The sequence below is a fragment of the Hemicordylus capensis genome, chromosome 1 (genome assembly GCF_027244095.1).
Source record: "Hemicordylus capensis ecotype Gifberg chromosome 1, rHemCap1.1.pri, whole genome shotgun sequence".
Lineage (NCBI taxonomy): Eukaryota > Metazoa > Chordata > Lepidosauria > Squamata > Cordylidae > Hemicordylus > Hemicordylus capensis.
The window spans coordinates 417,111,297-417,133,964 of record NC_069657.1 but is presented as its reverse complement, the minus strand read 5'-3'; the positions used below and the strand labels follow the sequence as shown (position 1 = coordinate 417,133,964).

Below are 22,668 nucleotides of genomic sequence, written 5' to 3'. Positions count from 1 at the left end.
TCACCCTCTTTTTTGGTCATGAAGCTGATCCATTCTGAAGTAGTACTGCCTACTGAATTGTAGGACACCACTCTCAGGTTGTAGGTTGTATAAGGCTGCAGATCACTCACATTGGAACTCTGGAAATCTCCTGTGTATTTCACTTCAACAGGGCCTGGTTGACAAGTCCTTTCTGTTGGCTGTAAATGGCGAGGGGGGCAGGATGTGTACATGTGAAGCTCATACCTGAAGGAGAAGGCAGAGTTACTGCTTCATTAGTAAGCACAAGTTCACCTTTATTATCTAGAATCTAGTTGCTGATCAAAGAGAGAGCCCCCAACTTAACTGCTTCAGAGTACTGTATGCCACAGTCAGCATTCTAATCCATGGCTGACATTCTACACAATGGTACATCCACGTTAGGAAGCCAACAGGGCTGCTGCAAAATGTGAAAGGCAGTCCCTATGGTGTTGCGAAACAGGGTTGTGATCCCAGGTGGCTTACCCAATGGAAACAGCACTGCACAACTGCACAGATGCTGTTTTAAGTCATTGCATAACACATTGTGGGGCTGGTTTCCCCACTGTGCAGCAGCCCCAGTGAATCCCGAATACTGGTGTACCACGCATGAAATGTCAACCCACATCCATAAAAGATTATTTACAACTAAATTTTATTCCTTGGTTGAAATGAAGTGCTTGTGGGGTTGTGGTTAGATTGCTGGACTGGGACAGGGGAGACCTGAGTCCAACTCCCCATTCAGCCATGAAACTCACTGGGTGAATCTGGGCCAGTCACTTATCTCTCAGCTTAACCTACCTCACAGGATTGTTCTGAGGATAAACATAAGCATGTTTACCCCCTCTGGGCTGCTTGGAGGAAGAGCAATATATAAATGTAGTAAGTAAGTTAGTAAGTGCTAAAGTGATAGTTTTTAAGCAATTAGCTCTGCATGCCCAGGGCCAACAGGTATATTTCAAATTCCTAAGCACCAGTATCATTTTTTAAAGTGCCCAAATATTTGAATACTAGCCCTACACAAATCTGCACAAAATATTTCAAACTCCTAGGCACCAACAACAAATTTCTAGACACTTAGTGCCTATATCCTGATAATGTCTAAGAGGATAATTTATCTGCTTATTTTTCTTAGGCACTGATATTCATTCCTGATTTGTCTAAGAAAATTTAAGTTTGGTGGCATCAACAGCACACCAAAAACAGATGGCATATTTGCTAGTTCAGATGACATCACTATAGCCCGATTCACAAGCTCTGTTCAATGCACAACCTGTACACATATACAAGTTATACACACATTATATTCAACGCGCATACAGACACTATCTAAACCCTCTAATTGAGGGGGCCTATACCCAAGTTTACTTTTAAAAAGAATGCATGTATAGTCATTCACACAAAAACATATACATGTATATCTTTATACATATAGACATCTGTATGCACATACAACATAGTGGTTTATAGGGCTTATGATGGTGACTAATAGCTAATTTATTCATTTATATGCCCTGCAAGTGCTGTATACACACAGAAGTATATTTTCTATGTACAGTATATAAGAAGATCCCCTAGCAAGATGGGGAATAATATGGGGAAATTGATGCTGCACACATGAGTCTCCAGCCCAATCTGGCAGCAACAGCTACATATAAGTAAACCAATAAAAAGCTGGTATCCCACCATCCCATGTTTGGATGGGGAGCTAGATTCAGTCCCCACCTTTACTAAACAACTAATCAGTAAGATTCCACCTTCTCTTACAAGTGTGTATTCTGTTGGACTTGGACCATAATCTCCCACTAGGAGATTGAATACTAGAAGATTTTTTTGACATCAATGCACATTGTGTTGCTTAGGTAATCTGACAATCCCTGGGCATTTTTACACATAACTCAAACAAAAGCATCTTTGCATTTCTAATCTGTTATTGGTGTTACATGTGCATTGTGAAGGGGGGACAGAAAATGAAAGGGAGCCATTTAAAAATCATTGGTACGTTCTTGTTAGTGTTAATAGCTCTCTCAGTTATCTTCCTGTTGTTACCTTCTCACAATACCATTGGGTTCCCGAGGTGCATCCCACTGTAAAGAAGCATTCCTCGAAGTCATGCTTCGTACGTAAGGAGGAGGCTGTTCAGAGGGCGGGGCTGGCTGAGTGGTGAGTTGTGCCACTGGTCCTTTGCTGCAGCAGTTGAAACAAGTGCAGGCCTCTACCCCAACAGAATAGGTGGTAAAAGGCTTGAGTCCATGGATTGTTTGCTGGGTGGATGTTCCTTCAGACAGCTGATAAGACAGAGGCAGAACATTTCACATCAAGCCATTGCAGAAGGAGTAAGCCAGATCAAGTACGTAGTCCAACATACAGAACATCATAGTTAGAGCCATTCTATACATGATGCAGAGTGAATTAGAAATGTTTTGCAGCACTATATTGTTTCAATGCTCTCGCAAGTAAAAAAATCAGCTCCCTTCATCTAACAAACTAGCCTATCAGGCTTTTATTCCTGAAGTGCTAGTTTACTGATATGTACAGGAAGGCTTTTTTTTAAAAAAAGGAATATTCCAGAACATGTCCTTACCAACCTGCACTGTGAAGTGGTGTTGCTAGCACTGCTCTTCTGCGGGCTCCCAGAAGCTTCCCTGCTTATGGCTGAGACCACAGTCGTGTGTTCTCACTCTTAACATGCTCAGGAGTCTCACGGGATCATGAGCTCCCCGTTTGTGGGCATATTGGGGACCAGTCACTAAGAAGACAGTGGGACAGTTGCCCCCATATTTAACAGCCGCCAAGTGAAATGCAAGGGGATCAGCTTCGCGCCTTTCCCTATAGTTTGGGAATGTCTCTGGAGTTAGAAGATTGGCTCCCTTACTTCCCCTCCTCTGCAGTTGCCTCAAACAAGCTAAATCACTTCAGCAGGAAGGTCAGATAAGGCTCTGAGATGCAACTCCCTTCCTATCAGAAGAAAGCTAAGTGGGCAATAGACACGCAGAGGTGTACTCATTAAAATACTGATTAGGTTCTTCCAACCTAAGATATACTGAGTTTGCACGTTCATTCACTCCATTTACAAACAAGGTATTCTTGACCTATTCAAATCATTGTGCTGTAATTCCAGCACAGCAAGCACAGACAATGGAAGCTTTTGAGATTCCCCGGAACAGGAAAGAAGGGAAGCTGGAATGTTGACTCAGGACACATTTTGGGCTGGTTTCTTAACCAGTGTACTTCATTTGGTTTCTGCTCCTTGAGGTCACCCATGTTTGGGACGCCAGACCTGACACCCACTATAACACCTATCCAGGTCTTGCTCTGCGTGCCAATCATGCTTCCAGCCTCCAGATCAGCCTTCTTGCCTGGCCCGATCCATCCAGCTTGCCCTGCTGCTAGGAGGGCACGAAAACAGGCAGTTACCCCTACTAACTGGGCAAAGAGGCACCTTTTACCGTGGTGATTCTCTTTATTTAGCAGGCGGAGCATAACTGGCCCTATCCACCCCCAGCACGGTACTTCCAGTGACTGTTGCTGGTGTCTATCTTGTGTTTCTTTTTAGAATGTGAGCCCTTTGGGGACAGGGAGCCATCTTATTTGTTATTTCTCTTTGTAAACCACCCTGAGCCATTTTTGGAAGGGCGGTATAGAAATTGAATTATTATTATTATTATTATTATTATTATTATTATTATTATTATTATTATTATTATTATATTTGTGATTTACCCTTGCTACCTAACTAAGCGGTCTTTGGTTCTTCATCACCTGGTTCTATCCCTGAGGAAAGACATCCTTCGGTTGCACCAGAGCCACAAGGGTCTAATCGCCACAAAACGAAGGACGAGGCTTTTTAAATAATTGCTGCCCCCGCAACCCGGGCTCCCTGTCCCTGCTCTCTTTTTAAATCGAAAAACCTGTTTCTCTCAAGCCTCCTTTCTCTAGCCAGCCTGGATGTTATTTTAATTTGGACACTATGCTAAATTTCCTCTTTGCTGGTTAATCTTGTAACATATTTTTAGTAGTAATATTGCTTTAATCAACTTTCTTATTCCACTGTACCCCTATCCTACGATAAAACCTTGTTTGTTTTTGAATTTCAACCTCTCTGTCAGTTCATTTTCCCAGAACCAACGCTTTGCACAAAAATTATTCTGACGTGGAACTGCTCCACCTCAGCTCACTAATTCCCCACATGAACACAATTTTGGGGTGTTCACCAATCATGCCAGGGCAGTCCCATTAACAGTGGTATGGTCCAGAATTCTATCCTTGCTGTCTACCATCTCATTCTGCATAATGTGTAAAATTACTTTTTGGTTTATTTCACATATGACATAATCACAACATCAAACAAGCGAGGAATGTATTATGGAAGGCTGCAGTTCCCTAGACAACAAATCTGCAAAGGAGATGAAGCCAAAAGTAGATCTTCAATGTTCCTGGACCATATTATTATTATTTAAAATAATCATATGCCACTTTCCAACAAGAAGTTTACAAAGCAAAGACTGAGATAAGGGCTCACTATCTAAAAAGAAACACAAGAGTCACCAGAATCAGCTACTGGAATAGACACTATACTGGGGTGAATAGGGACAGTTGCTGTCCCTCTGTTAAACAGAAAAGAGCCGTCATTCTAAAAGGTGCTGCTTGGCCTAGTGAGCAGGGGTTAAAGAGGAATAAGAGAAAGGTCTGAAGGCCTTTTGAAGACCATATATATATATATTTGTTTGTTTTGTATACTGCTCCAAACTTTAGTCTCTGGGTGGTTTACAATACCATAAAACCAGTTAAAAACATATACAAAAACTTAAAAACACTTTAGCAATTTAAAAATAACCAGAGATTAATACTCAAAAATATTAGGAAGCTGAGAAAGCTTGGGTGAAAAGATGGGTTTTCAGGTGTTTTTTGAAAATTGCCAGAGATGTGGAGGATCGTATCTCAGCAGGAAGCGCATTCCACAATCTCGGGGCAGTGACCAAGAAGGCCCGTCTCTGTGTAGTCACCAAACGAGTTGGCAGTAACTGGAGACAGACCTCCTCAGATGACCTCAATGGGCGGTGGGGCTCATAATGAAGAAGATGCTCTCTTAGATACCCAGGGCCTAAGCCGTTTAGGGCGTTGTAAGTTATAACTAGCACTTTGTATTTTGTCTGGAAACCTATTGGCAGCCAGTGTAACTCCATCAGTAAAGGAGTAACATGGTCTCTCCGAGATGACCCAGAGACCAACCTGGTGAATCAGACCTCTTCTTCTATAAAGAAGAGGTCTGATTCAGGAAGACATTTTCATATCCAGTTGACCTGAAAACAATTTTGACATAAAAGGTAGGTTTTTGATAACATTTTATACTCAGGTTTAGGGATGAAGAGATACATAAACAAAAGTACTCCCAAATCCTGCAATTAGAAAATAAATCATACGGGGACATTTACTAGACACATTTAGAATACATCGCTCAAAGATGACAGATTTGGTGAATCCTAATTTCTTATGTATAATACTCCTATTCTGGTGGGGTGGGGGGAGTAAGGGGTGTTGAAAGCATACATCCATTTCAGGAGGACTAGCTGCAATATGTGTAATTATGTGAAGAATAATTGTAAAGGACTAAGGAAAATAGTGATAATAGTGAAGGTTTTTCAAAATACAAACAATATTCCATCTGTTCCAAGAGAAGTTGCTCTGTGGATACTCACCACCACATCTTTTCCTTTGGTATTACTGGAGAATAGCCTGTAGAGACTGACTATTCCATTTGGCTTAAGAGGAGGGCTGATGCTCACCACTGCTAAAGTAGATGCCACTTTATCAAACAGAGGTGCATGAAGGCCTTGAGGAGGAGCTGGGCCTGTCCTACATTGGGTCCAGCTACTAGCAGCCCGGCCTGCTGAATTAACAGACCAAACCTTAAAAACACAAATAGTATGAACGATTAAGAGTATGAAGAATGTTTGTTTACGGAATATATGGCACTAATCAAGTCTTTATTGTGAACATTTATATTTTAGTAAATATTTCTAACACAACAAAACAAGAATAACATCCAAGCTGTAAAATTCTGAGTAGGGTTGCCAACTCTGACTGAAGCTACAGCTGGAAATCCCCCCCCCTTAATCCCCCACCCCAATAGGACTGCATTCGCCAGTCATCTGAAGGATGGTGTTGATTCTTGGAGAACCCCAGGCTTAATGCATTCTCTCTCTCTCTCTTGGTTTGTGCACATACTTGTGCCTGATCGTATTTGAGTTCCTTGAATTTTTGCCCACATAATCAGTTTGTATTCTTGTCACTGGTTGCCAAACACTCCTGTTTTTCATGGTGCTTCTATCACTTCAATAAACTTCATATCTGTTTTCACAAGCCTAGTTAGTCTCTGAGCCCTTTCTCACCATCGTGTGGGAGGGCTTCTGGGAGGGCAGCCGGGAAGGCAGCAGATTGCCTTCCCCTCAAATGATCCGGCTGCTGTGTCTGGGCATGCAATCCCAAGGGCCCAGACCCCTAGCAGTGTGGAGGTGCAGGGCTTGGGACGTATCATCCCAGCTCCCAGAACTCCCACAATGCACCACAGAAGTACATGAAGTGTGGTGCATTGTGGAGATACCTCTAGCGATGGCTGGGTGCTCATCAACCTTGCTGCGCACAATGGTGCTGCACACAATCAGGAAAATGGGGATAAGAGAATGCTCACTCCCTTAACCTTGTTTAATTGGCTAGCTCTGTAGGTGAGTTTGCCGCCAAAGTGCCGCTGGGATTGGGCATGATCCCAGTGGGTCTCATGAGCAGCCAAGACCAAGCTTGGCTTTCTTAGCCCAGTCTTGGCTGCGCGTGAAAACAGCCTCTCTGAGTCCATTGCTGCACCACAAGTACTCGAACATTGATATTTGCCTGTGCCTAGACTACAATCCTTCCTTATTGCAAACTTGCAAATTGGTTTCAGAGCTAATTCTCCAGCTTGAGTAAAGCAAACTGACTGTGATAGCTGACACCAGTCTGAGCAAGTGTGGTAACCCAGGCCTAAAACACTCTGTGGAGAAAGCATTTATATCAGGAGAGGAGAGCTGGTCTTGTGGTAGTAAGCATAACTTATCCTCTTAGCTAAGCAGGGTCTGACCTGGTTGCATATGAATGGGAGACTAGAAGTGTGAGCACTGCAAGATATTCCCCTCAGGGGATGGAGCTGCTCTGGGAAGAGCAGAAGGTTTCAAGATCCCTCCCTGGCTTCTCCAAGATAGGACAAGATTTTTATTTTTTTTAAAAATAGGACAAGATTTTTTTGTTGAACCAGCAAACTACCAAAGCATACAGTACGTTGCCAAAGCACAATTATATACAAAGTGGTTGTTTGTACATGATATATCTACAAAGATTTACACACAAGGATTTGGAAACCCACAAGGTTATGAAGTATATGCAGGCAGTACTGTAACTCGGGGGTGGGGGATTTCAAGGCACATCAGGTAATCGGGGGGGTTACGTCCAACGTCCATTTCCATAATTTGTTCCATTGCTGTTTAGAAGAGGTACTCTTGTCTTTTTGCACATAACCATACACACTTTTCCAGAAGAGATTTATTGTCTCATCCACGTGAACCTCTTGGTCGCGTCTTCCCTCCCTATTCCTATGCAGGAGCATTGCATAAATGACATACAGGTTTACTAACCTGATTACGAGAAGGGGAACATTCCAATTCCCTAGTATGAGGGCACCCGTTCCGTCCCGTTTCCTTGAAGGTTTCTTTCTGGGACCTCGAAAGGAGGTTCTATCGCTCAAACCCGAGGTTAGTTCTTCCCACGTCTGTTTTTCCAGATCAGGCCTTGCTTAACAGCTTGCTTACTCCCTGCCACACTCTTTTGGCTACCACACACTCTTTTAAGAAATGTGAGTGGGTTTCCCTGAATGTTTTACCTAGCTCACTAGCTTTCTGTTTGCAGGTGATTTTAGGGCACTCTTGCTGGTCCTCTGGGAGCCATGGCTTAGCCGCATTAAGTGGTAGTACTTGATGGTATAAGCACCACCTTGTTTCCCATAAATGGAAAGGGACGTTTTTCTCCTTAAAGAGAGCGATAGGGCTGAGAGAGATTCCTGCCTAAAATCTTGGAGAAGCCGCTGCCAGTCTGTGAAGACAATATCGAGCTAGATAGACCAATGGTCTGACTCAGTATATGGCAGCTTCCTTTGTTCCTAACTCAAATTTCAATGTAACTGCTGCCAGACCTTTTTTCTTTTAAACATAAAAATAAAAGAGACACAAGCCAACCATCAATGCTGGCTTGAACAATTCATTAGAGCACTGTGTAGACAGGGTGGTATACTGTGGTACACTACTAGAACCAGCATATTTCTGAGGTTCTATTTACTTACATTCCATCACTGAAACAAAGCATAGTTACTGAAGGCAACTGTGTTTTTCAAAGGGCAACAGTTGTTAATGATATTAATGCAATTGATCACATAGCAACATTAACTTATTGCTGAATATAAATCATCCTTTTAAAAAGAACACTTAAGTCAGCACCTCTTCTGCTATTCACACTGCTTATTCACTGTGATATTAATTCAATACACATGTTGTTTCCATTCTGTTTCCAGTCTAGAACTGGGCCGAATCAAAAACTGCTCTTCTGTTTGAACTGCACCTACTGATTTTGGTTTTGTCAGCTTCCCAAAACCAGGGTGATATGCACACTATACAAAACTCAGCACTTATTAAACATGGCCTCCAACAAATCTGCATGAAAATTAAATTTCACTTTCATCAAGGAGAGAATAAACACATGGAAGGATGTATAATCTTATTTATCAAATACCATTTGTATAATTAAACACGAATAGCATAAAAGGTCAACTTAGGTCATCATTTGCATGAGTAAGTAATTTGTAGGATGTCAGGTACAATAGATGGAGTAGATGGATGTGCGAGTGTATAGGGTTAAATTAGGCTCAATAATAGCGAAACACACAGTGATCAATCAGAATGATAGATCTAAATGGCAATACAAGGGGACTGTCTGTGATTTTTAGTATTAAGTATTCCTTAGTAAGCTTTCATATCGAGCAGTTCTAACTGCTGTAAAACATGCTCTTATGTGATCTCTCCTATATGTTTGGAGTTGTTTTTTTAAAATAAATAAATCTGCATTTCACTTTAAATAGAAAACAGACATAGCTTTCTAGTCTTTTAAAATCACAGCCAAGAAATTCAAAACATTTCAGAAAGGTAAGGCTTCAAGAGACCCATTATAGGCTTTGGGAATCTATTTATTTATTTATTTTTATTGTTGAATTTATATACCGCCTTTCATTAAAAACAATCTCAAGGCAGTTATCAAAAACAATCTCAAGGTGGTTTGAATCTAGACATTCTAGATTCAACTGCAACTGAACAATCACAGCTACATCACTATTACTGTAAGATATGATTCAGGTAACAGCGGCTGGTGCAGTTCTAGTTCATTGTACTGCACTGATCTATGAAAAATGTCCCAAACATGATCTCCAGAAGTCAAATCACTCATTTTTTAAAAAGGAAGACCTCTGATATCAGTGCCATCTTTGTTCTACATAAAAGTTTTAGCTGTCTACAAATGCAGTTTATTTCAAGCATCATGCTCACTTTAAGCATTGCTAGTGCTGAAGAGAATGGTGGTCCAAATCAATGAAAAAGTGCAAAAGCCACTTCAAGTAAAGCAATCCTTTCTAAAAAAATTACCAAATAATAATAATGCGTATTCATAAACCAAATAATAGGCTCAGAAATGCAAACTACACTTTAAGATTTTAAACCAGAAAACTATAATATCAACAAATATAACATGAACGACTATTTGTCACGGACAGATCACCATCTGGTGAGGTTTAGTTTGACTGCTTCAACCAATCTCTGCAGGGTTGGTGGACCAATTAGAATGGTCCGTCCCTGAAGGCTTATGGATCCGCTCGGTTTCCAGACTGCCCTTGGGGAGTTTCCAGTGTCCAGAAATGGTCAGGTGTCTCTGTCAAGGCCCTGGTGAACAGGGATGTGCAAGCTGGCAGACTTCAATCTGAGCTCAACAACAAGCCGGCCCAGTTCAGGCAGTCCTAGTTCGAACCAGCCCAGCCCTGAAGAACCGGCTCACAGGGTATACTTGTAAAGAGGAATCTGGTGAGGATTTCCCTTTACAAGTAAAGGGAATTCCCTACACTAATGGGGGGTGGGGGAGAGGGCAAGTAGTATTTACCTTAATAATTAAGGCGGTGGGGATGGCAGAGGTTGCTGCAGCATTGGCAGTGGTGGAGACATCGGAGGCAGGAATAGGGGCTCCTTCAAAACACATACACACACCCACGCTGGCCTCCCAAATGAAAGTCTGAGCTGGGTGCAGCACGGTTCGGGCCTCTGTGCATGCAGTCGGATCAGACTGTTATTTGGGAGGTCAGCGGGGGGTGGTGGAGGAGCCCCCGCTGCCTCCTATGTCTCCACTGACACTGCCATCTTAATTTTTAAGGTAAATACTACTTTCCCTTGCCCCCCTCCATTTGGAAGAGAATTCCTTTTACTTATAAAGGGGAATCCGGTGATGATTCCCTTTTACAAGTATACTCACCGAGCTTGATGGCTGAACTGGACCAGACCTGGTTTGGCTGACCCAAAGCTGACCCAGCCAAATGGCCAGCTCACAAACCCCTACTGGTGAATCTCTGGAATGTAGAACTGCCCAGGCTATTGACATGGTTGTTCTTAAACGTCCTCTCTGGCTTAGTGGAGCCTGTTCCTCTCCTTGGTTCTCCTGGGAGCTTAGGGTAATCAAACAACTTAGACAACAGCTAGAGTGACGCTGGAGGAAGACCCATAATTAATCTGACCGAACATGGGCTAGAGGCCATTTTAGGGACTACTCCATGGTGGTGGAGGTGGCGAAGAAACATTTTTTCTCCGCCTCCATTTCATTTGCCCAGTGTAGGCCAGTGCAGCTGTTTCAAGTGGCAAAGTCACTGCTTCAGATTAGGGATGCGCAAACAATTCGGATTTGGACTAGTTCAGGTTGAAGCCTCAAACCCAGACCAAACGGGGCATTGAGTTCGAACCAAACAGAGCCTGGTTCTATTCAAACTGGTTTGAAGTGACTTGAAGGCTGTAGTTGCCATTTTAGGTTCTGGGGGCCATTTTGTGACACTTGTGTCACTTGCTGTGATTTGCCGAGCTCCTGCTTCCCTGATTGGCCAGATGTGTCTGGCCCTCTGGTAGGCTTTGCAGTACTGCCAGTCCTGGAGAAATGGTACCCTATTGGCCCTGGGGGAGGGACAAGGGTAGGGGCTCCAAAGGAGGGAGATTCAACTTATATTTAAAGGACAACCCTGGCCTTGCAAAATCACTCTGTTTCACTCAGGTGTGTGAGAGAGAGAGCTGTCTGGCTGCTGATTTTTGGCTGTCCCAGGAGTGCTGCCTCTGTCTGTCTCTGTTCTCTGCTGCTGCTCGTGAGGTCCTGTGATTCTGTGTCCTGCCTGTGCCCTGCTGGTTTTTTGTTTTGTTTTTTGTTTTGCTTCTTCCACCCCAACTCCCCTTCTTTTTTAAAGTAATTTTGAGTGAGTGTCTCTTCCTGCTCTGCCCAGCTAGCCACAGCCAGGGAGGCCCCAGGCCTTTGGCTCATTTTTTAAATTACCCCACCCCCTTCTTTTTTGCTGATTGACTGTCCGCTTCTACTGAGGCTGGGTTGATTCTGTCGCCTAGTTCATTCCATTTTGGATTTTTCTGGTGGGGTGATTTTTTGCTGTTTTTCTCTGGAGCCGGTGATTTAAAAAAACCAAACAAAACCAAAACAAAACCCTACTGCTGCTTTCAAACGCACACTGCTTGCTCCAGCAGTGGCTGGGCTGCCTGTCCTCTCCACAGGCCTAGGCTCCCCCCATTTCCCCCCTCACCTTTTCCTCAGCAGTTTCCCCAAATTTCCCACCAGCATTTTATTTTTTGTTATTCAGTGTTTATTTTAATTTGTTTGTTTTAGCCCACAGCTGCCCACCTGCCCCCAACCCCAGGTGATTGTGCTGCTACCACTGGTCAGGTATCCCCCCCCCCCGCCTGTGTGTGTGTGCTGCATCTGGGGCAGAAGACTGCAGGACTATGAGGGGTTAAGTGATTGTTTTTTGTTGTCCCCTTTGCCTTTAGTTTTCATTGAACAGGGCTTCCTTGGTTGGGTTTGGGGGAGGTATTTTTTCTGTCCTTGTTTTTTACAGGTTGTTTCTTGTTTTCACAGGGTCCCTTTAGTTGCCCCTCCCATTTTATTGTGTTGTTGTTGTGGGTGGAGTGGGTGGGTAAGTGTGTCTAATTAAGGTTTTTATGGAACCCAAATGGGGAAAAAATCTATTTTTTAAAAAAAGCCCCAGGGGATTGGGAAGATGTCTGAGCACCATGGCTTGGAGCAGGGTGTCAGGAGGGGGGCAGGGGTGTCCCACTGGTAGAGGAAGGGGCAGAGAGAAGGGCACAGTGTCCCACAAGTACCCCCCATTGAATTCTTTCCCTCCGGCAAGGTGGTGCTGCAAAGGCTCTCCTATCCGTAGGAGCCTGTTGCCACTGAACCAGGTCCAGGTCCGAGAGCACCGCCTGTGCTGCCACCCCATGCGGAGTCTGGAAGTGTGGGGGACTCTCCTGCCAGGGAAACTGCTTCCGTGGTGGGGGTGGAAGGCAGGGGTTTAACAGCTGGGAGTGCAGCCAGACTGTCCCTCTCTCTTGTGCCCCCCCCCACTTCTCTTGCCACTCAGTGGAGCCCCCCTGAAGATGCCCAAGACAAGGCGGAGTCCAGTTCTGGATCCTCCAGGGCCAAATCTGACTCTGAGGAAGAAGGGTCTGATGCTGAGGTGGAGCTGCCCCCTCAGCCTAAGCCAGGCACTTCTTCTGGCATGCAGGGTGGAAGGGGGGGGTGATGGCAGTGGGTGACCACCAGTGGCCCGAGCAGATCCACCATCACCAAGGTAGCCCAAGACAGCATCCAGGATGTCAGAGGCTACTCAGAGCAGTGATGTTTGGTGGCATTTTGAAGCCCCTCAAAATGCCCCAACCACTGCTTGCTGTGTTCACTGCAGGGCACAGGTCAGCCAGGGGGGAGGATGCCAAGCATCTGGGGATGACCTCCATGTAATGACATCACCTGGATCTCCTAGCTTCCGCTGACAGTGCTAGTGCACCTAGTGTTCCTGCGACTAGTGCTGACAAGGGCCATACACCAGCTTCCTTGAAGCAGGGCATGCTGCCAGTCAAGCAGTGGACACAGGCATGGACAAGAAGTGTCCTGGTCATGTGGACCCACATCTCCTCACCCATCTCATAGGGCAGATGATGGACACTGACGACCAACCTTTTCAGGTGGTCGAAAACTCTCCCTTCTGTCAGATTATCCAGATGCTTGTGCCCAGCTCCACAATCCCCTCAAGAACCACCTTCAGCCGGACGGTGGTTTCCTCCCTGTATGTGAGATGCAGGGAGCTTGTGTCAGCAATGCTGTGTGCAGCGTTGCCTGGCACCAGTGTGCATTTCACACAGGCCCCCATATGATGGGAGAAGAACCATCAACAGCCTGCTGTGACCAGTTTGCTTGTCATTTCTCAGAAAAAGTCACTCGCATCCGTGCCAATTTGGACTCCAGGATTTTGGCAGTTCTTGGAGACGTGCCTTGGCAACCATCTGGTCCAATTGTGATGGATTCTTTTCAGTTAGTGCAGTCTGAGGAAGTGGACAATATCCCAGGCAGGGTACGGGCAACATCATGAGGTCTGGACCCTTGCCCTTCATGGCTAGTAAAATCTGCCAGGGAAGCAACAAGTAGATGGTTGGAACCAATTATTAATGCTTATTAATGCTTCACATTAAGGGAGGGCAAGGTGCCATCGAGCCTCAAACAGGCTGTGGTAAGACCACTATTAAAAAAGCCCTCCCTTGATTCCATCAACCTTGATAACTATCTCCCTGTTTCAAATCGTCCCCTTTTAAGCAAGGTGATAGAGCATGAGGTGTCTGTGCAGCTGCAAAGAGTCTTGAACAATCTTATCTAGACCTTTTCAATCTGGCTTTTGCTCTGGGTTTGAGACTGCAATTGCCTTGATTGCCCTGGTGGATGACCTACGCTGGGGACTAGACACGGTGAGTGAGTCCCTGTTGGTTCTGCTTGACCTTTCAGCAGCATTTGATACCATCAGTCATGGTATCCTTCCAGACGACCTCTTGGGTATAGGGATTGGGGTACATTGTATAGGTACATTGGAGTGGTTCTGGTCCTTTCTTGTGGGGAGGTTCCAGAAGGTGGTGCTGAGGGACATTTGCTTGACTCCTTCGCCTCTGGGGTCTCGCAAGGCTCACTATTGTCCCACATCCTGTTTAACATCTACATGAAACTGCTAGGAGAGATCATCAGGAGGTTTGGACTGAAGTATCATCAATATGCAGATGATACTCAGCTCTACCTTCCTCTGACATCAGATCCTAGGGAAGCAGTGGATGTACTGAACTGGGGGCTGGATCTGGGGATGGCATAGATATGGGCTAGCAAACTGAAGTTAAATTCAGACAAAGAGGTGCTGCTGGTAGAAAAACCAATAGGGATAAGTTGATCCAACCAGGTGAGTGCCTTTGCACAGCTTTGGCTAGTGTGCCAGCTGGATCCCTTTCTCAAGAAAGCAGATCTGGCCATGGTTATCCATGCCTTAGTCATGTCACAGCTGGATTACTGCAATGTGCTTTACGTGGGGCTGCCCTTGAAAAATATTAGGAAACTTAAATTGATGCAGAATGCAATTGCCAGGGTTATCACTGGAACTACTTGCTCAGAGCATATTGCACCTCTTTTGAAAGAGCTGCACTAGTTGCCAATTTGTTTCTGAATCCAATTCAAGGTGCTGGTTATTACCTTTAAAGCCCTTAACTGTTTGGGCCCTGGATACCTGAAGGACTGCCTGCTCCCAAGGGTTTCTGCCCACCCAACAAGGTCGTCAGGGGGCCCTATGCTCCATGTGCTGACTGTTGAGAGAGGCTAAATTGTTGTGCATGCAGAACAGGGCCTTCTCTGTTGTGGCCCCCATGCTCTGGAATATTATCCCAGTGAATGTCGGCTCTTTGACATCTTAGGCTGCTTTTAAAAACCAACTAAAGACCTTTTTATTTGTTCAGGCTTTTACTGCTTAGGGTTTGTCAGGTCTCAGCTCTCTTGCTTCTTTTTGTCTTTTTTATGGGTTTTGTTTTTGTTTGGTGTTTTATGGTTTTTACTGTTTTTAATATTTAACTGATTTTAATGTTTTAAATGTGATGTTTATGGAATTTTATTGTATTTTAACTTTTGTAAACTGCTTTGGGATGCCTTCTGTCAGGCAGCACAAAAATTGAACAAACAAACAAAATATACTAGGGGTGTGCACGAAATGCATTTTGCATTCCATTCTGAGTTTGGAACGGAATGCAAAATGTACAGAATGTTCCATCGGAACATCCCGACCTGTTTCAAGCATCATTTTGGATTCCAAAATGGCACACTTTTGGCTTCTGCACATGCCCGCTGGCCATTTGTGCGCGGGTGCTGACCATGCAAAATGGCACTCAGAACAGGTTAGAACATTCCACCTCAGAATGGGTCATTCTGTTCCAAGCTCGAAACAGGTCCTCCTTTTAAAGGGTGTTCCATTTCGAGCTTGGAGCACTCAAAACAGCCCATTTCAAGGCAGAATGTTCCAACTGCAGAATGTTCTGCACATCCCTATTATATACTGCTTTTCAGCCAAAGTTATCAAAGCAGCTTACATAGGGGGGGGAAAGAAACTAGCTGACCTGGCACAGAGCATTTGCATCCCTAGTCCTCCCCTGGTGGCTGGCCATTCGCCAGGCTGCAACTTCTCCCCCACTGTGGCCGGCTGTTTGTTGGGCCGCTGCTTCTCTCGCCCCCGCCCCCCCCCCCCCCGCCAGTGGCCGGCTGTTTGCCAGACTGCCACTTCTCTTCCCACCCACTGGCAGCCGGCCGTTCATTGCTTCTCCTCCCTTGGTGGCTGGCCATCCCCGTCGCTAATCATCAGCTCACTTGCAAGCTCTCGCGAGAGCTGCCATACATGGGATTAGCGACGGGTATGTCTAGGAGAATTAAATATATAGATAGATGGTTCCCTGTCTCCAGAGGGCTCACAAGCTAAAAAGCTAGACACTAGCAACAGCCACTGGAGGAATGCTGTGCTCAGGTTGGGTAGAGAAAACATAAACCACGCATTTCATCAGCCTTTGATGTTACTTATTATATAGGGAAGCAATGAACACCTGTGCTTCTGCACAGAACAGCATGAAGAAAAACAGCAATAAAAATCCCAAGGTAGCGTGCAAAGCCAGCCCAGCTCTGTCAACTTTTATTTTGGAAACATTTGCACTTCGCAAAACAAATGCAACTTGAAATGTGTGCTCATACGCTATATTAGATTGGGGGCAACCGCACTAACTGAAATATAGTTACAGTACAAAGAAAACAATGTGAATCCGATTTTGTCTAAATTAAGGAGTACATGGGCTAAGATAAGAACTATGTGATCATACATATTTTGGACAACAAGCACAGACCCTACCAGTTAATTCCAGCCACCCTGTTGTTAGGCTACTAGTTAATCCCAGCCGCCTCCAGAACGGTGAATACGGCACTTAGAAAGAATAATATTATTCCCATATGAGAATCTTAAAATATCTTTCAAGCAATAGATTCTGGCCTATGCCTTCTGGTCCATGGCAGGGAAAATAGGAACAGAAAGTAATCGAGCCTTGAATTTGCCGACTACATATTGCCTCCCTTATAATTTAGTCTTACATCATGCTGCGCAGACCCCAGATGCAAACCCCTGCCAAAATCTCTATCATCATTAGAGAAGGTGCATAGGCTTAAGGAAGCCATAAGAGGGCTCCAGATTAATCTACACAAGCAGTAATTCAGACATCTTCATCTTCAGTTTCTTGGCCACCTGCCCAGAGTGCACTTTGAAAGAAGGAAAACTCAGTGGAATCCATCCACCTACTTAGAGAACTGAAGAATTCTAGGCTTAGTGAATGAAACTTGTTTGGTGGTTGAAAAATGTGCCTTCGTGGGGTCCAGTTCCTGGAGACTGGCAAACAGCAATCACCTGGAAGAGCCAGATGACCCCAGATCTACAGGGGCACCCAGAGCAGCAAATATCAAGCAATTGTGCTTCAGACCTTAGTCTTATGGTCTGGCAGAAGAAAGACCCAGACATTCCCTTGGTGACCCTATTCCTCAGTCTCACCAGTGTTCAATGATTCACTGACTTCCCTTCAAAGATGCAGGAAGAGGCTTTAACACAACAGAGCTAACGCAGAAAATACCTAAATTTAAACATCTCAGTATAATTTATCATGTGCTCTGCCAGTATATGATTCTGGAATCTGTTCCCCCAAAGAGGTGGAGCAGAACACTTCCCCCTTTAACCTTTCAGGAAACATATTTTAAAATCAGATTTCGTGGCATAGTGTAGTACTTTATTCAGACTTCAAGCTTTGAATATTTCTATGGGTAATTTTTATTGTTGACTGATTTTTAGATTCTTAGCCACTCCTTGAATATGGTGTAAGGTTGGTTATAAGTTTTTAACTACATATATACATAAATCTCCCACATGACCCACCTATTTCATATATGGACAATTCAGACAATGAGAGGGGTTGACAGCCTTTCTAAATCACCTTTCTCCTCAGCTTCCCATATTTGCAGTTATAAAGTAAAAGCTAAGGTGGAGCCAAAATGGGGCAACCCATTTTGTGTATCTCTTTGCCCCCTGTGAAAAAGAGCCCCCCACCCCCACATTTCAGAAGTCTTCTGGGGTGGAGTCCGTCTTGCAGGGATGAAAATGTTTGTTTGCTTCACCTGCAGTGCAAAGTGGGACATGAACTACTCTGCCCTGGGAAGAAAGAGACAACATCCCATTCTGCATAGTAATGGTGTGTGTGTGTGTGTGTGTGTGTGTGTGTGTGTGTGTGTGTGACCCCCTCTAAAGTGGCTGTAGAAAACTGCAGCCCCTAGGCTACTCACAAGCGAAGAAAAACCCAAGGAAGAGGCTAGGTCTCTGTGTTCCTCCACTAAGTTGACTGTGCCTTCTGTGAGAGGCAAAGGCTGAAACGCAACTAGAATGTGCAAGTTCTATATAACTTTATATTATACTGGATTAGAATGGTAATCTATATTATTAATTCCTGTAGACGTACCATGGGGATGCATGGGGATGTGGTAAGCCACGCCCACGCTAAAGCACCTGATTGGGCAGTGGGGATTCCATATGCAGATAGGGAGAAGGAGCCTGTGAGAGCAGAAGCACCATGGTGATTGGGCAGTGGGGATTCCATATGCAGATATGGAGGAGGAGCCTGTGATGGTTAAGGTCAGTTGGAATGTAACTGTTACTGGTCAGAAGATGTTCTGTCAGCAGCCTGAGGGGAATGAGTGGCCATGGCAGCAAGGAAGGGCGCAGTCAACCATTGCTGCTGTTTGGAGCTACTGAGGCCATTGTCAGAGGGAGGGAGGCAGGCAAGGGATGAGCATGGACCTGTTAGCAGTCTGAGGGGAATGAGCGGCCATGGCGGTGGGAGTAGCAAGGAACAGCCCGGTCAACCACTGCTGCTGCTTCTGTGGGGGGAGGAGCAGAAGTGGGCCTCGGGTGAGGGTGGGGAGGTCTATGGGGCTGCAGCTTGGCCAAAAGGCATCAGCAATGCTGCAGCCATGACCAAGAGGGGTGAGGGGGATGGAAGGAACGGGATGGAGGAGGAGGAGCAGGAGTGCAGCTCAGGTGAGGGTGGGGAGATCTCTGAGGTGAGGGGGGCTGTGGCAGGGGGTGAGGGGAGCAAACAAGTTACTAGCGCACAGATGCTCTAGAGCGTGCAAGAGTTCCAGCATTGAAGCTGAGAGAAATAATGGCGGCAGCCAGGAGGTAGAAGGCCTGCGGGCAAAGTCCCACTGGCCGGAAGAGGTAGGAGGATGGTGGGTGAAACCCGGGTGTACGGAGGCGGTGTGGAGTGGCTGGTCTGCCAGCCAGAAAGCCAGGCATGCCAGCGTGGCGGGGGGACAGCTGGGCCCAACTAGAGGCGCAAATGCTCTGTGCTCAGGCCCACTAGTTATCTAATATTTTTCACCATCTTACATAAAACATCTTTATATTAAACAGCAGTGTGATAACATTTTGTAAGAGCAACAAGCAGGAAGAGATAACTATCTTTCAGTCATGCCTTGTAAAACATTGTGAATCATTTCATTTCATTTCATTCATTCGATACTGCTCTTCCTAAAGTGGCTCAGGGCAGTTTACACTAAAATCAAAAATACATAATTAAAATCATAAACTAATTAAAAACTGATTAAAATTACAATTAAAACTAAATAGCATTAAATGCCAGGTTTAAAAGATGAGTATTTAAGGCCCTTTAAGAGAAATATTTCAGAGGATTTCCCCCCCAAATTTTCCAAAATGTCAAATTTTTCTGTCTCTGGCCTTAGAGGAAAATCTGGGGGATGGGGGAGGGTTCCAATTTTCCCCAGGCCTTCACATCTGTATAGCCAATGACATCGGGCAAGTCTACACTGGAACATATATGTCCTATTGATACAATAGGTGTTTTAATCCTACAGCTTCCAGAACTGGTTCCCTTCGCAGTGGAGAGATAAAATAAAATATTTCAGAAGTTTGGCATGAAAAAAACGGTTATCAAAGTTTCAGCCAACCCTTGTTCCTTTTAATATTCTATTGCGTCAGTAATGAAGATGAGATGCAAACATGTTTAACTCCAAAAGGCAGACAATTTAATAATTTGTATCCTATGGGTACATAATGAGATAGTTAAAACATTCCCAGGAGAGAGATAAGCAGATATTAAAAGGTCTTTCCAATACCTGTAATGGCTAAGGGCAACAGCTAATTCAATAGATTCGATCAAAATCACTACTTCTTTCAGCCCAGCTGATTTATTGCTTTGGCTGTAGTTAGTCATCACTCATTTTAGTTTGCTTTTCAGTGCTCATAAATTATGCCTAATAAATAAAAAGATACAATCAAGGAAATCATATCAATTCATCCACAACCTTGGTGTATTTTCCCACGGCACTCACACTAATGTCTTTTTAAAAGATAGGCTTGTCATGGTGTTTGAATATGTCAGAATTACAATCTACCTAAGGAGATCGTGCCAGAGTGGAGTCTTAACAGGCTTGTAACTAATGTGGAAGGATCACAATAAATCTGGTACCTTTGTTTGGTTCAATTAAGAAGCATATATTTGTAAATAGCTTGCTTGATGTACTGAGATCTGCAAAAATGGAACAAAATGGCTCTTGGGTGATGAATGAAAGATTTCTAGGTAGCTTGAGATCAGGTTCCTATTATGCCAGCAAAGCAACAGAATATCCTAATGTCTATTATCTCTATTATATTTCTGATATACTTATATTATATTATATTATATTATATTATATTATATTATATTATATTAACTATTATTAATCATTAGTAGTAGTAGGTAATAGAATATTAATTATTTAACTGAATTTATGTATACCCTTCTTCCCCAGTCATTGATCTAAAACTGGTTTGTTTTAATTGGTATATGTAATGTAATGGTTTTGTCTGTAAACCATCTAGAGATTCCTGATTAGGTAGTAAAGTGTGTGCTGTCGAGTTAGTATCAACTCCTGGTGACCACAGAGCCCTGTGGTTATGTTTGGTAGAATACAAGAGGGATTTACCATTGCCATCTCCTGTGCAGTTTGAGATTATGCCTTTCAGCATCTTCCTATATTCCTGCTGCCCAATATAGGTTACCTGCGGGGATTCGAACCAGCAACCTCTGGCTTGCTAATCAAGTCATTTCCCCACTGTGCCATTAGGTGGCTTGATTAGGTAATGCACAAATATAATTAATTACTAATATAAATAAAAGTCAACTTACAACAAAACAAGCACAACAGCTGTCTCTAGTTTGCAATATAACTGGGCTGAGAATTATTCAGGTTCTTCAGGAGATAATAGATGCCCTTTTTGTGGAAGTCATTGCTACTTCCTTGTAGTGATGGCCACTACAAGTGTATTCTTAAATGAATGAAAATGAATCTCCAAATGAATTTTTCAAATGAATGAATGAAACCATTTCTTGAATGAATGAATCCACTACAATTCATTATTAAATGAATTCTTGGTGGATGGCTCTGTTTTTGACGAATGGTCACAATAGCTAAATGTACACCTTCAAATTTCAGACAGTGCCCCCATTTCAGACAATCCAACAAACCATGTTTTGCTGGATTGTGAACACTAGCCTAAGGACCTCCAAACCCGCACCCTCCTCCTTGCTCCCTTGTACTCCTCACCTTTATCATGGAGCTGAAATGCGGAAATCTTACTTAGTTAAAGTAAAGTAAAGCTTACTTAGTTAGCTCTGCATGCGATCCAATCCAGAAGCACAAGGAAGAAGAAGAAACTTCTTTTGGGAAGAAGAAAAAAATTACTGCTGCTACCAATATTTATTAGAGGTGTGCAAATCGATTCACTAGTTAAGCGATATGCCATGAATCACGGGTGATTTGCTGATTCGATCGCAAACTGAATCACCCCCGATTTGTGCAGATCAATCCACTAGCTATTTGTTTAGCAGATGCCATTTTGTCCCAGTGTTTTTTGATTGCTGATTGGTCTCCTGGCACAGGCTTCCAGTTGGCTTGAGATCTACTTGCTTCTTGATTGGCTAGTTGTATTTCAAGTACAGTGCTGGCAGGGGCAACTGTACCCCCCTTGGCTGCGGGGAGGGAGTGTGGAGACCAAAGGATGGAGTTTCAAAATGCATTTTAGGGGCTGCTTGGAGGCAGAGATTTTTTGTGCCTCAGGAGAGGAGAGATCTCTGACAGAGACAGAGAAAGATTGCAGACAGCAGCATTGAGGAGAGGAGAGAGACTGTGGTCTGGGCTGGCATGCCTGCCCTGCCTGCCTGGCCCAGCAGTGAGTGAAGAGACAGAGTGCCTGCTCTGTTTAATCTTTTAATTGCAGTGCCTGCCAACAGCTTTATTCCCCTGCCCACACTTTTTTTTAAAAAAAAAATTGTACCAGCAGCACCAGCCTTAACTGGGTTACTATTATTTACTATTATTGCTTCTAGTCAACCCTACTAGGCCTTTAATAACTCACATGCTGTGTGTCCCCCACCCCCCGATTATTTTAAAATAGTAAGCAGCCAAAAGGCTTAACTGGGTAATGTGTCTGGATTTCATTTCCTTGTGGGTTCTTTCCCCCCTCATTGCTTTGATTGTAAAGGTAAGGTGTGCCATCGAGTTGGTGTTGACTCCGGGTGACCACAGAGCCCTGTGGTTTTTCTTTTTTAGAATACAGGAGGGGGTTACCATTGCCTACTAATGTGTTCTGGCACATGGACTGGGAATGATGGCTCTTCCAAAATAACAGACTGTGATAATTTGGGGAAGTTCTCAAAGTGCTTCATGTGTATCATCTCATTGTAATATTTAAAACGCTGTAGGGTAAGCATGACCATCCCCACATAGCAGCTGGAGAGCTGAGGCTGAGAGGGAGTGGTTTGTCTAAGGCCACCTAGTGCAAGGGCTCCCAACCTGGACCCTCCATATGTGGTTGGACTACAACTTCCATTACCCATCGCCATAATGGCTGCTGGGGGTGATGGA

The 22,668-nt window shown here is 44.1% G+C and overlaps 1 protein-coding gene across 1 annotated transcript in view; it reads right to left on the bottom strand.

The window, feature by feature from the left end:
- Positions 1 to 22,668, bottom strand: part of USH2A (usherin) — a 784,926-nt gene that overhangs the window by 30,173 nt on the left and 732,085 nt on the right. Inside the window, exons 64-66 of the mRNA XM_053283338.1 lie at positions 5,697 to 5,906; positions 2,047 to 2,285; positions 5 to 225 (exon numbers count right to left, since the gene is read on the bottom strand). Of these exons, the coding sequence (XP_053139313.1) occupies positions 5 to 225; positions 2,047 to 2,285; positions 5,697 to 5,906 (670 nt within the window). The remainder of the gene's footprint in view (positions 1 to 4; positions 226 to 2,046; positions 2,286 to 5,696; positions 5,907 to 22,668) is intronic.